We start from the raw sequence: 16,559 nt of genomic DNA, 5'->3' as shown, positions 1-16,559 counted from the left end.
GCAAGGGGGCAAAATCAGGTCCAAAACACTCTGTGTTGTTATAAAAAAGAAAAAAGATACCCGCTCTCACAACCTTTAAAGATATATATTTACCACATTAAAATTTCATAACAAATATGTAAAACAAATAAAGCTGCACTCATCCTGATGCTGTTTTAGGTCCAGAAAAATAACTACTAGATCTTTCAAGGTTAAGAAAACAATAAAATGGAAGAGTGCCCATTCAGTCTTTTTTTGAATTTTTGTTCTTGCATTCATTATCATTAAGAAAAAGTTCTCTTAATTTGAAATTGGCTATAAAGAAGAACAAAAACATAGAGAACAAAGCAGAAAACACCATTTGATTATTGTGATTGCATCTTGCACTTGGGCGCAGGGTCTCTCTCTAAACTCTGACTCATCTGCCACCAGCAGGCTTTAAGGTGATAACCACCCACACAGAGCTATTTGCACATCATGTCTGTCCTATCCTGTATCTAATTATACCCTTTGTAACAAACTGTTTAGCATAATTAGTGGAGTTATGCTTTACAGGAATAAAGATAGAAGCTATAGTGTAGAAGATTCAACTTTTTGAAGGCATACATGTACAGATCTGTAACTTTGGTATTTGGTCACAATAAAGAACATTCTGATGCATTGGTCTATGTAAAGTTGTACAATCGTTATTTTAACAAGTAAAACAACGTAGGTTTCAGAATATTTACATACTGTATTCAAGCAGTGCTTAAAATTATGAAATGGTTTTGGGACTCATTAATTGCTAACACCTTTTTCCAGACACGGCTGAAAAATGCTGAGCGGGCCAGCACTGGACTCAAGGATGCTGGCAACGACCAGAGAACCTATCATTCCACTGATAGACAACAGCAGGTACAAATGACCTTAATGGGAAAGCTCTGGTTTTTTGGTTTGGTTTGTTGTTTGTTTTTTTTTTTTGTCTTCTAGATGATCAGAAAGGATGTTTACTTAATGACCACTCTTTCTTTGTGCTCAAACTAACGCTGAGCTGCTTTAATGCAAGAGCCTTTGGGGTAAAAAAGGGATAGAGAATGATGCATATGTCTGCACATAGGTAAATGTATTTTATTTTTCTTTCCTTGCTTTCACTGCAGTCTTAAAAGCGTTAAACGAACATCACTTGCAGTGGCATCTTCTCTGTAGGCTGGCAGTTTAGTCTTCATAACCCCCACCCAATCCCATCCTCCTTATATGGCAGGAAAAGCTTGGAGCACGCAAAAGCCAATACCCCCCATTAGTGCTTGCTGCCAGGAAAAATAAAACCCAAACTGCATCTCCTGAGGGTAACTTCCCATCCCTAGATGGGGAAAAACTCTGCTGATGCTATGAACACAAACATTGTATTAGCATAGACAAAAGAGGAAATCATGCAGAATCCATTAAAGCAGCCACCACTAATTAATCTTGTTTGGTTTTATGTGTTAATTGTACTTCTGTTAAATTCTCTTAGAGACCGGGATAAATTTATGGGTTCTATCCTTGTTTAACGATAATTCTGCTATTTCTGTTTTATAGGAAAGCTGTTCAGAACATTGTGCGAGCACAACTATTCTCCCCCTGAGCTATTTAAGAAAAAGCACATGAAAAAACCAAGCAGAGTATCCGTATTTACTTGTGCTCATGAAGAGATGCCATGCTTCGTCCTTTCCAGGTGGGCAAAGAAATTTGTTGAAGCCTAACACATATTATTCCAAGACATTTACAGCAGATTAAAGATAAAGCATAGACTTGCAGAAACTCTTGTATTTCCTAAAGAATGTTAAACAGAATTTTCTCCATTCGTAATAGATAAACTGTACTAATCACCCCAGTGTAAAATACAAAGAGGTCAACAACGCATCCTTTCAGGTCACCATTGTTTAAAAGATATTTGAGTTTCCCTATTAAGTTTTCAAAGGCCAACATCTGCTGATGCTCAGAAATGGTAGATGTGGTGATGAAGGCTGTATGGAGTGTGAAGTGAAAACACAACCACATAGTCCATGCAACACAGTACTAAGGAACTACAGCACAACCAAACTCCAAAGAGCTATTTTCCCATCCATCCCATTGCTGTTATTAATAGCAGGAATATTCCTGAGAACAGTGACATAAACTCCTCTTTCATTTCGTTAGTTTTTTTGGTTATAAGCACATGTATAAACCAAAGGGTTTGAAAATAGCAGATCACTATGCATTTGCAGTCATGTGAATGCCGCAGGAGATACTACAGCAGGAAAATGACATTATTGAGATTGAAGGCTTTCATTGGCATGTTATTGTCATCGATGCTGTTCTGCTATTTAAAGCTGCAGACGAGGTGCCCTGGCATTCAGCTGTTAACGCTGCCCTCATCTGCAAGGAGGCTAGTTTTGGTGGCAGTTAGCTTGCGGTCTAGAGCTTAGCAGCGCCATTCACGAGCTTCAGTAAACTGGGCCGATTCATAAATTGACAGACCTGACCCTGCATCATAAGAAGTGAGGCAGTTTTACCCAAATTATTAGAAGCTTTTCAGGTGGATATTGGGTATGGCAAACTGCATTTTGCTACTGCGACATTTTATCGTTGCGGTAGTCCTGCATCACGCAAGTTGTGCCTAAAACCTCTGCAAAGCTGAGGCTGGGGGGGGATATTCTTTCAGTCAGCCGCAGCAGGATCCCGTTTCTACCTGCCTGCTTTATCTGTCATCAGCGAGCGCGTCGCGACTGTGAGCACTTCTCGGCTCCGGAACTCAGCTAGACTCACAGCTGAGCTGCTGTGTACTTAGTCCCTTCAAGTGTTTTATTTAATTAGTCATCGCTTTCATTGATATACTAGTTCTTCACGTAACAGTGTTATGGTTTTGTTGTAATTTAAGTGCAATATTTTGGCGCTTTAACTGCATACAGGAAACCAGGTTTTTGTGAAGGAACACAATTCTGTTTGTTTTGTGGAGTAAAGCCCAGTTCAAAGGCTGCTGGAGTTAATGCAGATTCCGACAGACACACTGCGTTTGCTAAGCTATTTCATAAAAATGAAAACTCTTCCATTTATGAAAACTTCCATTTGCTCTTCAAATTTACATGTACCTGCATGGAAATTAACAGCCCTGTACTTCTCTGTTACAAGCAAACTTTTTTTGTAATTTGTTTTTTTAAAGATGCTCAAAAAATATTTTCTGTGGAACAGTGTCTTAATTCTCTGCATAACACCCAGTTTTGTGGCTCTCAGTTTTCCTCTGCTGGTCAGAACTGGTCAGAAAATCTGCGGTTGAAGGCAGATGCGTTGTCAGGAGTGACATTCCCTCCGACCACGTAATATCGTTACATGTTAATGCAACGGAGGAAGGCCAATACACAGCCCCTGCACTACAGAGCACATTTGCAGAGAAACATTATCTACAACAGAAAGGGATGTTGGGAAATTAGATCCGAGAAGCTGAATGACAATGCAAAACAAAACTGGTTTTATTACTTACTACCGATACTGGAAATACTGGGTATACCTGTAGAGAAAGAAAACACAAAAATTATTGTTAGCTATTTGCTGTAGCTGGCTGAGCTATTACATCTAAGATTCTGAAAACCATTTTCTCCTGATTGTCAGAATATTATGTCCATACATAGTTAAACCCGAGCAACTGCCAATATGTACCTGGCCCTGTATAAATGCAGAGTCTGCAGATTTTTCAGTACGAGGCTGCAGGGACCACTAACGTGTATTGACAGATGGGTATTTCTGGGACCTACACCAGCCCTCTGAACTTCATGAATTTGTTCAGAACAGTTTTGTATTTCAACTACCCAGCCATTAGGTTTAATGCTCTAGATAAAAATATCAGTCATGCATGTATTATGCAGATCTAGGAGACTAATTTAACCACGGGATAGATGCATTGCTAACTGCTTTGGCCAGCTGCTTAAATCAGTTGATACCTTCTGTTGCATTAACTGTAGATAGCTATTTTTAACTCTTCTACCTGACGGTTATCTAAATTAAGCTATGGAAACGAAAGGTAATTGAGCGAAACAATCTAATGCATTAGGTTGGTCGTATTGACTAAGCCTCTCATTGATTTTTTTTTTTCCCCCCTCCTGCTTTCATTTCAATTCCTAAGCTGAATTAATGCAAGAAAACCATTCCAGAGGCAGGTGAGAGTTACCAGAAGAGGTGGGGCTGCTGAGGAGTAAATCTCCCCTGCTGGATTAGCAATGCAGGCTCTCACGCTGCCTGATGCAGTCCCAACACACACCTTGTTGACAGGTCTGCCCTGAAAGGTGTGTAGCACAAAAATGTGGACATAAAACCTTTCCTGAAATGCCGTTTTCTTTAGATTAAATAGCATTGCTAGTGGCACTATTGCTAGTCTCTTGGGTTAAAGTCACAAATTGCAGATCGGTATTTAAATCCTGGATATTTGCATCCTCTTGTTAAATACAGTTTCCCTTTTGCAAGTTTTATTGACTTTTGATGGCATGCATTTTACTGCAGAAATCTGTCTGTTTCTCCATTAAACATCTGCTATACTTCTTTCAACATCTCTCCTGAAGTTCCAGCTTGATCTGAGAGGGGATGGACCTCATTCTGCAATTACGCAAACTGGACTGCGGGAATGTCTTGGGGATAAATGATAGTCACTGTGAGCAAGGTTGTAGAGTCAAGGTGGAAACGCTTCTACCTCGTGGCACGGCTAAAACAGCGCTGAAGTAACTGCGTTTGCAGAACAGCAGCCATAAGCCGATCGTTAAGGGTTTCACCACATCAGTCGTGAGGCGCGTGTCAGAACCGCAGCGCCCTGCTTTCGTATGCTAAGGACCTTGTGGTCTGGCAGAGCGCGGGGCACCACGCGGGAGACTGCACCTGCTGCCACCCGAGCCGCGCAGGCGGGTGTCGTGGGCAAACCTAATTATTCCTACTTCTGCTGAGACGAACGTGTATTTTCCAAAATTTTAGAAGCATGAGGTATTAAAGGCTAAATAAAAATATCATCATAATAGAACAATGGTGTTATAGTTGTAAAAGTAACAAAAAGTGCTTTTTTTTCAGTTGGATAATGTAGGAGAACTTCTGTCGCTTTTCTTAGATGTCAAAAAGGCAATGAATTTTCAAATAATTTTCCCTGAAGTTTCAAGCAGCAGCTTGTTTACATTTTTGCAAGTCATTGTAGCTGTTTTAAATTAGCAGGATACATTTTCCTTTATGCACTGATGGGAACTGCACAAATATTAGATAAAAATACAGATCCTGCGTTCTTGCACTCACACTTCCACTGTGAAGCGGTATTTGTATTTCCTCTGGGTATACTCCCCCGCCTCCAACCTCCTTCTCTCCTACACGCACATACAAATATCCTTTCCTTTCTCTCCTGAACAGATTGTAGCAAAGGGAGAGGTTTTCCTGAAAGTCTGCTCTCCTGATTTTACTGTATTGCAAAATTTTCAATGAATTCATGGTGATAAAGGTTTCCCAGGCAGAGAATAATGACAACAAGATGCCTGCTAGCCTGAAGGGCTCTGTATTAACCTTGCGAAGCTGTCTTCGGGTTCTGTTTGAAAAGCTCTTCTTCTATTTCCGCGCTGAGTTTCTGGGTTGGTGTAATTCTCTGTAACCAGCTTGATTTTTGTCATACCAGGTATCCCTGCCTGTGCCGGCTGGCCTTGATAGCGCACTACTTTGTGCCCGTTCTGCTGAAGAGGGTGAGAGCGGCACGTCTAAGTTTGTCTGGAAAAGCGCTGCTTATGTAGGGCCACGAAGCAGGATCTATTAACACTCTGCGAAAACCACACATGTGATGGGGAAATTATTCTTAGCAAGAGTGTGTCTGTGAGATCTGGAGTTCCATATTGAGGCTAGCTCTGGGATTCAGCCGAGCTGTATTTGGTGCAAGTCCTGAGGTAACGAGGCACAGGAGGCGCGATTCTGCCTCTCCCCCCCGCTGTCAGCGCGGAGGCGCCGGGGCCGACAGCACAGCCCCTCCGTGGGGCCGCCGCGGGCTGTGGGGCCTCACCCCACCGCTGCCGGCCCTGCGCGTGGCAGCCGGTACGCTACGTGGCGTGGATGGTTTCCAGTCAGCCTTCTGCTGAGCCCTGGGAGCGCTTGGCAGCAGCGAAATGATGTGAGCAGGTTATAGAGAGAGAGATGAAGAATCGGGCCCATTACTTCCCTTGATGCACAACTCTCTTCAGCTAGGCATAAAGGGTAAATAAAACCAAGTGACTGCGTTTATGTATATTCAGTTGTTAAGCCAAAGCATTGTTCAGTCTAAATTATCTTCCAGTCAGAATCCCTGGGATGGTTATTAATGGTTATTAATTCCTTAGAGTGAGGAAACAGCAAGTAAAGCGTGCAAAGAAAGTTCAGGGGTAGCTACTGCCCTCAAAATGGCAAACTTTGCAGAAGAAAGTCGCTAATACTGTTGTTTTTTACTTGACTTGAGGGTGGTGCTTCGGTATATTACATGGTCACTGTAAGTGCACCTAAATATACATGCATTGCTTGAGAGAAAAAAAAATATCTGGTGTTTTGTTTTCATACAGTCTTCTGCCCTGTAATTTTCTCATTTCCCCTTTTTCCAGAAAAGAGCTCAGTGAATTATCCAGGTGAGGTGAATACAGCCCAGAGACTGAGACTTAAGACGGTCTCCTATGAAGGTATGCCAGGATACGATAGTCAATAATGCACTACAAGTTTGGATTCATATTAATTGCTGATCAAAGCTGTGTGAGAGCTTTTCTGACAAAACAGATGCCCTTGTAATTGCACTCTACACTGCTCATTTTAACTCTTAAACAGGAACAAAATATAGAGCTGTTTTCCATAGCAGGAGTCAGAGCTGGGCTGTTAATGCCACATCTGATCTTCTTCTAGAATATCTGTGCTGCAGCATGACGGCACCCCCTGCAGTGAGTCTTTTCCCCTTTGCAGCTCCTCCACTAGGGCATGATTGCAATATCAGATCTTCAGCATCAATTTCAGAAATTCTGACTCTCTAGTAATTTAAGCCCTGAGAAGCTAGAGAAACCTAGCATCTTGTAATCCCTCAACGCGAGTGATTGTTATGATCACAGGAGTAAACCTTTCATGTATTGCCAAACCTGTATTCAGCCAAAGGACCGTACACAGTAAAAGACACAGTTCTTAGGAAATGTCACGTGTTTCATTGCACGAGTCCTAGGATTCCTGCTACTGTTAATTTTGCAGTTGCTTGCTCTGTAAAGATTGAAAAAGAACTGCTGAGATGAAGTTTGTTATCTTCCACCTCCGTTTCCCCAAGCAATATCACCACAAATAAATGGGACAGAGAAAGTATTTAGCTATTGGTTTACTGGGTAACACTTTTTAAAATTTGGGACTTTTCTCATGATGTTTGAGGGGCTCCAGTTTTGAAAACTCTCTGTCTAGGAAAACTCCCAGTGACATCAGAGGATTTTTTTTTTTCAAGTAATCATAATTTATGGATAGACTATTAGATATTAGAAACTTCAAAAAGCCTGAAACTCAGACCATTTCTAGAACTTTGAGTATCTTAGAACAGACGCTTTGCCTTCCCATACTGCTCCTTAAGGACTAGAACCCTCTTCCATTGCGCCTCTTCACCACATATGGAAAAAACAGAGTTGTCTAAAACCAGCAGTGCACGGAAGCACTTCCTTTCCCAGCAACAGACGCCACCACAACCAGCACAACCAACCAACTCGGCAGGGTCACACAAACAGACAGAGTGCTGAAGAATAATTTTTCAAGCCCCATTTTAAAATGCACATTATTTATAGTGCATTGGTTTTTAGGTATGTATCTGCAAGGTTTTGCTGGCTATTGCACTGGGTACCTAGTCAGAGGGAAGTTAGTCCATCATTTGCAGGTTTTCCTGATGCTTTTGTCTTCTTGAATGCTCTTGATACACTTCAGTTCTGACACCCCCCCCCCCCCCAAAGTTTCCCAGCCTGACGCAGCTTTTGTGTGACATCTTCCTGTGGCTTTACATCTTCTGTAAGCTTCATGAGCCAAAATTAATGTATGATATAAAATGGGAACAATAAGAAGCTTTGCTGTTTTGTAGCATATGGCACTCACGTCTTCCTTTTTCTCTATGAAGGATGTTATCAAAATCACCAGGGAGCAACATTTTACCTCTCAAGCAGGAGTGTCCCATTCCTTCAAATTGAGATCATGTAGGTTCACCTCCTCTGCCTCAGTCATGAAAGTAGACACTGGAAAGGTCCTTCCAGCTGTTTGGGAGAATGGGGCCCTTAAAAATGGGACACTTTCTACTTCATGAGTCTGCTTTGACAGGACAGTGGATGCGTACTCTTTTCAGTTACAGGGAGACATGCTGTTTAGGCTCCTGAATAGAAAGCCTGCCACCACACAGCATCTTGGCCAACTTAATTTACCTCAGTCGTTCAAGATGTCTTTGTGTCAGCAAATATTAATGGGAAAAACTGCAAACACAGATGAGGGCAATCAGTGCAATACTTCAAGTGCCATATTTTTTGCCAGGAACTCTTTCTGTGGCAGCTGCGCCACAGAGATGTCTGGGAAGTCCCTTCCCATTCAGGGAGGATTAAGGCCGTGGTGCTGAGACAGAGGCTGTACTGTCAGAGGGGGACCCACTGCAGGAGAAATTCAGTAAACTGGTTGAGAATATCGGCCTAACTGTTGACTGAAAAGAAGCCCCAGTGTTCCCCATGTTCTGGCTGATCCTTCGTTTCACGTCGAACTGTGAATTAGGAGTCACGTAACAGCTGGGAGTTGGTTTTTGCCGAGTGTCAGGCACTTCTGGTACAGGTTATTGGTTGCGGAGGGACTGACAAAAAGGGAGCAGGCTTTGATGGATGGGAGCCCAGCACAGTCTTAGACAGCTCTATCTGATGGAGCAAAGAACGTAAGCGCCAAAGATGATCTAAACAACAGGAGGAAGGAAAGGGCTAGTGCTGTCAGGCACATACGACTGCTGAGGAGGAAAGCTAGCTTGTAATACCAAGTATAGAGAAATTCAATAAGTTCACTCTGAGTGTCAAAACATATTGCAGAACAAACTATCCATAGAATGTGGCAGCACAAGGGAATAAATGTAATCACAAAATAGTCAATAAGATAGAGCGAAAATATAAAATAAATGCTATGCAGGAGACAAACTCGAAAATATTGTTAGTGCCAGTAAACAACAGAGCACTCGGTGTCTTTCACAAGCAAAGCAGGGAAACAAACGGATTTGCGTTCTCCTGAAAAACTCGTGTTGACTTAAAATGAGACGGATACAGAAAACAGCTTTATGACGAGGTTTCGGCTGTGACTGGAGTATAATCCAGAATGGTCTTCTATTTCATGAGCAGCTTGAAAAGGTATAATGATGCCTTATTGGCCACAAAAAATGGCAGAAGCAGAACAGTGGAAACAACATAAGTTCCACTGGAAAAGATTTGGTAATGGACTTTAGGCTTCCTGTTGAACCTGGGCAAATTTCCTAAATCCAGAGAATCTCAAGAAAAAGTATCTTTTTCTTTTGTGGGGAAAAAAATAGAAAAATAAAATTTGAGTGTTTCATTTATACAACTATTTTTAGAGATATCTTATTTAAGCACACTCATATAAAAAACCATCAAATCCATTTAAAATATTTTGGTCTCAGATGGAAAAGATAGACTCTGAAAACTGGAGGAAGGAAGAGGGACACTGTGTTACTGAATTATACAAAGTGTCCCCAGGCAATTAAAGTAATATATCAAGGAGAGTTTAGGGTCAAACCAGGGTTTGGTTTGGGGTCATTTTATTCTATCAACATGTTCCAGCAACTACTGACAGAACTGACGCCTGACTAGGGAGAGTGCGATGCTTGGGCTGCAGTACCGCCCGCACGGTGGCGACGGTGACAGAAATGCAGCAGGGTACGTGACATGACATTGGCTGTGCAGGGCGTTTACACAACGGTGCAAAACTGACCACGCTCCAACACATGTGGCGTTACGTCTGGAAGCGACGAAAGAAAGGAAAGCCTTTACATACCATAAACGATTGATGCTCGTAATCAGCCAGCCCACAAGAAGAGAAGCTGATTTAGTTCTGAGTGGTACATGGGACCCGATGCAAGAAGTAGTTATCAGAGAACCACTTCTGCACTGAAAGTCAACATACTTGTTGAGAAGGAAAAGGATAAAAAAAATCCACTGCAGTAATAATTAACTTTCAGAAAGAGAGCAGAAAAAAATGAGGAAATCCGTTAAAAGAAAAATGAAAAGAGCAGCTAAAAAGATGTAATGCAAACAGCATGGAGACAGGCTAGAGACAGAGTGTATGAAAGACTCGGAATCATCACATATAACCCATCTTTTTTTTTTTTATTATAAAAATCAACTATCTTATAAACACACACACAAAAAAACCCAAAACCAAAAAACCAACCAAACAAAAAAACCCAACAGCCAGCCCAAAACAGGAGAATGAAGATGATTTTGGAAAGACACCCTTCAAATCTTTAAGTCATCTCAATGGAGAAGGATAGGGGAAAAAAGTGTAAAATCTGTCAAGTTAAATATAAACCACAGTATTTTGAGAATCAGCTTGCTACAGGCACAGCAGTTAATAATTCTTTTGTGTTAAAATAACCATGCTAGAAGCAGGAGGCCTCCCAGAGAGACTATTGGGTAGATAGATAGGCAAGAAGGTATGAGAAGTATAGAATACTAAATTAATTGTTCTCACTGATGTTTGCAACAAAGGTTAGAGAGATTCTCAGTCTGAGGAAGTTTCTCAATGTCTACCATCATCTGAAGGTGTTTTAGAAGATATAAATAATATTGACCAATAAGAATTGCCATAAGTTGATGCTCACCCAAAACGTGTTTTAAAGGAACTCAAACCTGACATTTCTGAACTAACTACTGTAACACATAACCTGCCACTTATGTCAGCCTTGATGCCAGAAGAAATGTTGTAACTGCAGCACAGCCTTTAGAAAGGACTCATGGGCTGACCCCTGTAATAACAAAATATAAAGCAGACACATTTTTTTGCCACTGTAAAAGATCCATGTCCTCATGTCTAGAATATCACATGTAATTTGAGCCTCACCAAATAAAAAAAATGACATCTTAGAACCAGAAGAGAGCAAGAAAGCACAGATGACCAGAGATGTGGCATGGTTTTATATATGATAAGACTAAATAGATTAGGATTCGAAATTTGGAAAATAGGTTGGAGGAGTGGGCACGTCAAGGCTACGTAATCATAAATGGTATAACGGATGTAAATAGGGATGCGTTATTCTCTGGTTCTTCCTGTCTAAGAACCTACAGGCTTAACCACGTAAAAACATTTAAAGCAAAAAACAGGAAATACCTTTCACTGAGTCATTAAAATGTGAAATGTATTGCCATAAGATGCCACTGAGCTCAAGCATCTGACAGCTAGGTCTCTCTCCTCTCTCACCAGCTGGCACCACTGTGGGTGCGATGGAGGGTCGGCTCAGAAAGCCAGTTTATTGCTGGCAACTGGGAAGGCAAAGAAGAAATCCTTCGTACCTCTTCCTGTTTGCCACAAATGCCTGCGGCTGGTTACTGCTGAAGTCAGGAATTGCGGGTAAGCGGACCATTCGTCAGCTCAAACAAGGTTAGTTTTTCACGATGCTATCACAATAATAGTAATAATGATAATAAAAATGAGAAAAGACTGCCTATTATTTGCAGAACGTTTTGATTTCTGATGGAACTGTGTATCTGATGGAATGCAGTAATGATGAAAGTTGCTCTAGCAAGCTTCAGGCATCCTTCCCGTGGGCGCTAGTTCCACCGTTCCGTCTGGTGTGTGCTCAACTGATTGGAAATGATGTAACTGACACAGCACGCTGCATTTAGAAAGAGCCCCGTCTTCGTGTTCACGTGTCTTGTCACGAGTTTGGGTGATTGGTGGGGTAGCAACTGCATTAGTACATATATACACAGATATAAAAATAAATACAGGTACATATGTGCATGCATATGTATGTATGTGCGTATATGTGCATATATAAAATATATTAAAAACCCTACCTGGTAAATCTCACCATTTCTTCCAAACATAGTTTGAAAGTATTAGTTCTGTGAACCACACTCACTTTTTATAACATGCGAAAAAGTGAATACTCTTACAACATGTTTTCCCCCCGCTTTTTGGAAGTTCATTTTTTTCTGTTCAGTCAGAATTTTATCACAATTTCATGCCCCTACACTTCACGGTTTGTTACTTGGTCTATTACTCTCACATTTAACTCGATAAGGTCCTGCTTCCTATGATATTAATTTCTGAGTTTTGATTCTTCACAGCTGCTGCTTTGAAATTTTAGATAACATTCTGAGCGTTGCACATTCCTCCTGGTTTTAAACATTTCATTCAACTGCAGTACATAGCTCTGTTTCTCCCAAGTAACTTTTCAGTAAATTTTTATATTCTTGTATTCTAAAATGAATATTTTGCTTTTAGTCAGGGCTAAACCGTGGACTCTTTTCTTAGCAGAAGCTAGTAACTTCTGTCAAAATGTTTGGTGATTTATTCGCGTCTTCTTCAATCCTTTCTTCAAAGGAATTTAAGTCTGTTACTCAGTTCCGGAGGCTTCTGAATCACTGTGTATTTCATACACGTGTGAAAGGACGCGCCGATGCTCACACATCTTCGTGCCCTCCCTTTCAGCACCATGTTCTTTTCGACCCAGTCCTGGCCAGGAGCAGGAAACGCATCTAACAATATCCAACTGATATCACTATCCCAAGATAATATGGAAGTGTGCTGGAACAGTGAGTACGTGTGTGGTTGGATGGCTGTTAGCTGGAAACAAGCAGATACGAAAACTCAGGTTTTGCCCTTGCTTTCCCCCTTGAACACGTAGAGTGATCTAAAAGAGTGCATGTGAACCTGGATTGCAGGTCCACATGAGGTAGAGACTTCCTTTACCAACCTTGAGATCTTCAGTTATTAATTGCAAAATTTGGTCTGGGATTTTTTAACTTTCTTAAATGGACAAAAAATGAGCAAGGCCCTCACTTCACATGTTGAGCTGAGGTTGCTTTGAATCTCGAGGCGGTAAGGATGTATGGAGGGCGAGCTGAGGGCGCCATGGCTGGAGCAGGACTGCAGATATCCCCACTGGTTTCTCTCCTCTGTGTGTGCTTCTTGTGTGAAGGGTCCTAATTTTTCATTCCATAGCCCTTTCTGTGCACTGCCCAGGGGTTTGTCTGTGGGTACAAAGGTGCAGTTCTCATGCAAGCTATGTACAACCGTGTAAGAGCACAGGTTATGTACGCTTACCACTAGCGCAGTTTGACACACTGTCAAATTATATGCACGGGGTCATAAAGCAATGACAAACTTTTGCCAGCATTAATCTTCCTCCAGTGTCACGATACGGGACACAATTCTAATAATGAAATATCCTTATTATACAGAACTACTTACAGATATTAGCAGTGCCCTTAGGTATAGGCAGATAAGAACCAGGGCTCCACGGTCGGCCCTGGTAATTCTTCTTGCACTTTCCACAGTCTGGGCCAGTTGTGTTATGCTCACATTCACAAAGGAGTCTTTTGTTCTCTTCTTTACAGCCAGTAGCATGAAGGTTGCACTTACACCTATTTTTAAAAGGCAAAAATAAAAAAAGTGGAATATTATTTAGAGGTGAGTTTAAGTTCAGATTAAGTCTTAATAAAGCATGTCCTATGGCAACCACGCTATTTCTGTGTCGTGCCTGTATCATTGTTTTAGCGTGCTTTACAAGACATCGCACAAATAGCATGTTGTAACACCTTCAGCTCAGACAGGTCTAAAAGCAGTAATTTCACCAAGACTCCGAGATGCTGAATCTTTTCTTGTTTTCACTAACGCAGCTCCACTGAGATCAACTAAATTATTCATAATTTTCACTACAGACAGGTCTATAATCTTGCAAAAATTCAGGAGTTACTCACCACTCCCAGGAACAAAACAAGTTCTCTGCTTATGTCCTTAGAGAACCTGCCCCAAATTAAGATCCAAATTAGGCCCTGGGAGTCTGAGAAAACAGATTTTTATTAAATATCCTCTGCAATGCCATGCTTCAGTAGAAGGGAAGCTCACTATAATGGTGTTTGGCCATTCTTGTTTGGCAAGTACTCTCTTGCTCTGTAAAGAAAATTTTTTTTGCTTGCTTTAATTTGATGTAGTAGCTGAAGGTCAGGGGAAATATTTTGGTAGGCACGTTTAGTTTTACTTAGGAAAGAACACCCAGTCCAACCTTGCGACAAAATCATTAGATAAACCAGATTCCGCAACTGGTCTTAGAACAATTGTTTTGTTCTTAAATTCCCCTTTCCCTGAAACTAGGATGCTTACAGAATGGGAAGCTAGTTTCATAAGCAGTAAGATATTGTTACCTCTTTCCATCCCTTTCCAACAGATGTCAAACTCGGCTAAAATCTTTTTCTGTTTGGGGCTGGAGAGAAAAACTAGTATTTAACGACCCTGTCTGTTTGTTTTCGTAATGATTGTACATCCAGTGATTTAAAGGGTTCTCGTGTGGGCATTTGTCACCTGTTCCATACAGTGACCAATAATTAGAGCAAAACAACACATGGAGTGGCCAAGTGCAAATTAACAGCTGTCAAGCTGACTTCCATTTGGAAGGAATATGACCTCAAGCAACTGGTCACATACATATATATCCCCAGGGTAAAGCAAGCTTGCAGTTGTAGTTAGTGGCTGATGGAGAAAAACCCACAAGACTCTGTAATACAGTAGATGGGAGCATTCTCAATGCGAGAAAGGAGGCAGGTGAAACTGCTGTTATTTGAGCAATGCTCATTCCAAAAGAAAAACAGGTTCAGCACCTTTGAAATTGAAATACCAAAATGTCTTGAATATGCAAGACAAAAGAAAGCATGATTCACTTTTATATACTTGCCAAAATACTGATGTTTAAAGACTACATCAATTCTAAAGTAAATTTTCAATGAGTAGCTGCCGCAGGATGCAAGACGCCTGTCTGGGTGTCAGTGGATGAGATAGGCCTGTTCATGGAAAGATTGAAGATTTTGGTAAATGGCACTCCTGTAAGAAAAGTGATGGGTAGTTTTACTGTCCACAGGCATATGAAAACAGAAGACTCCCGAACAGCAGAGATAGATACACAATAATGGCAAGACTGAAAAATAGAGTCGGAGGAGAAGGAAGCAGGAGAGACTGTAGAGTCACAGAATAAATGAGAGACAGGAACCGAATGGGTTTCTTCCAGGGGGAGTTTTCTGTTTTATTGGAGAGACTCATCAGTGTCAGAGGCAGCAAACTGGTCTAGGTGGGAAGAGAAAGCCGCTGATTCTGAGGAAAAGCTGTAGTTCCTGGGGCTCTGAAAGGGTGCTGAAGACTGGTAGGGGAACAGAGGTGGGGGAAAATAAATGTAGGTACATCTGCTAATTGCTGTAAATGTGCACAGGTCTTTTAATAAGCACCTGAAAGTACCGAATGGTTGTGTCAGAGAACCTGGGGCAAAGTCTGTTTGCACTTCTTAATGCTACACTTGTCATAGGTTCCTGACGACATAGACCGATCCTTCCTCAGTTTTGCTTGCATGGCTAAAAGTCTTGGGCAGACTCCAGCCTTCTCCATCTCCCTCTGCTTCTATCCAGTCCTGTCCCATGCCTCTTCATATATATACAAAACATACATATGCATGTATTTCTATGTATGAATGTATATATCCATACACAAACAATTCCCATAAATTCTCATGCATATTGATTTCCTTTTATTTCCCACATTCCCTAACTCCACTGTGACCCAACCCTTCACGGGCTGCCTCCTCCTTTTTCTTATTTCCCAGGCAAGAGGGCATAGACAGCACGGAATAGCTCTGCTGCCTGTTCTGGTGCCCAGTTTTTTAAATTTCTTAGGGCAAGATTGGTGCAGAGGAAGTGCTTCTCAGCGCAGAGCTGCGGCATCATGCCGCGGAAGCTGTTCTGCGGTCCACACGGCAGCGCCCGCGCAGCACAGCAGCGGCAGGGGTTCTGCAGGAGGCACCTTCTGCAATTAGCCACCAAGCTCCAACAAGCGAAGGAAAACCACACATTTTGGAGGACTGTAGTTGTACCAAATACGGGCAGGTTTTCTCAAAACCAGCAAAATGCATTTGCTTGTGGAAGTAGCTGGGGACCTTCTGTCAAATTTTAAAACCCTATTAACTGAGATTTAAAACAATCAGTCCTCATAGGGGCATTCGGAACAAACACACACAAACCAGACAACGGAGGGGCATCTTAGCCACTTAGCTTCCTAAACAGAGGAACTGCTAAATGGCTCTTCCTGCTCTAAACCGGTGGAGTAATCACAGATCCACTCAATCAATGCCCCTCTGCAAATTAACTTATTGGGATGTTTAATATGTATTTTTGAAAGCTTTTCCAGCAGAATCGCCCAGAATGCTGCATCCTGCCTTAAGGGAAAATGCCAAATAATACCATGTTTAAGAAAAAGGAGAGCAAACATTCTACCCCTGCCCCAATTAAAAAAAAAACCACCACCACCCCCCAAAAATAAAACCCCAGCAATGGGGAGAGATGTGTAGCCTTCTACAAGGATGATTT

The 16,559-nt window shown here is 41.6% G+C and overlaps 1 protein-coding gene across 4 annotated transcripts in view; it reads right to left on the bottom strand.

Moving 5' to 3' along the window:
- Positions 1–16,559, bottom strand: part of NTNG1 (netrin G1) — a 157,014-nt gene that overhangs the window by 45,160 nt on the left and 95,295 nt on the right. For all 4 annotated transcript variants that reach the window (XM_064455630.1, XM_064455627.1, XM_064455629.1 and 1 more), the window contains exons 4-5: positions 13,405–13,577; positions 3,458–3,484 (exon numbers count right to left, since the gene is read on the bottom strand). In XM_064455630.1, coding sequence (XP_064311700.1) covers positions 3,458–3,484; positions 13,405–13,577 — 200 coding nt within the window. The remainder of the gene's footprint in view (positions 1–3,457; positions 3,485–13,404; positions 13,578–16,559) is intronic.

The sequence above is a fragment of the Phalacrocorax carbo genome, chromosome 6 (assembly GCF_963921805.1).
Source record: "Phalacrocorax carbo chromosome 6, bPhaCar2.1, whole genome shotgun sequence".
NCBI classification, from domain to species: Eukaryota; Metazoa; Chordata; class Aves; order Suliformes; family Phalacrocoracidae; genus Phalacrocorax; species Phalacrocorax carbo.
This window is presented reverse-complemented; position numbering and strand designations above follow the sequence as displayed.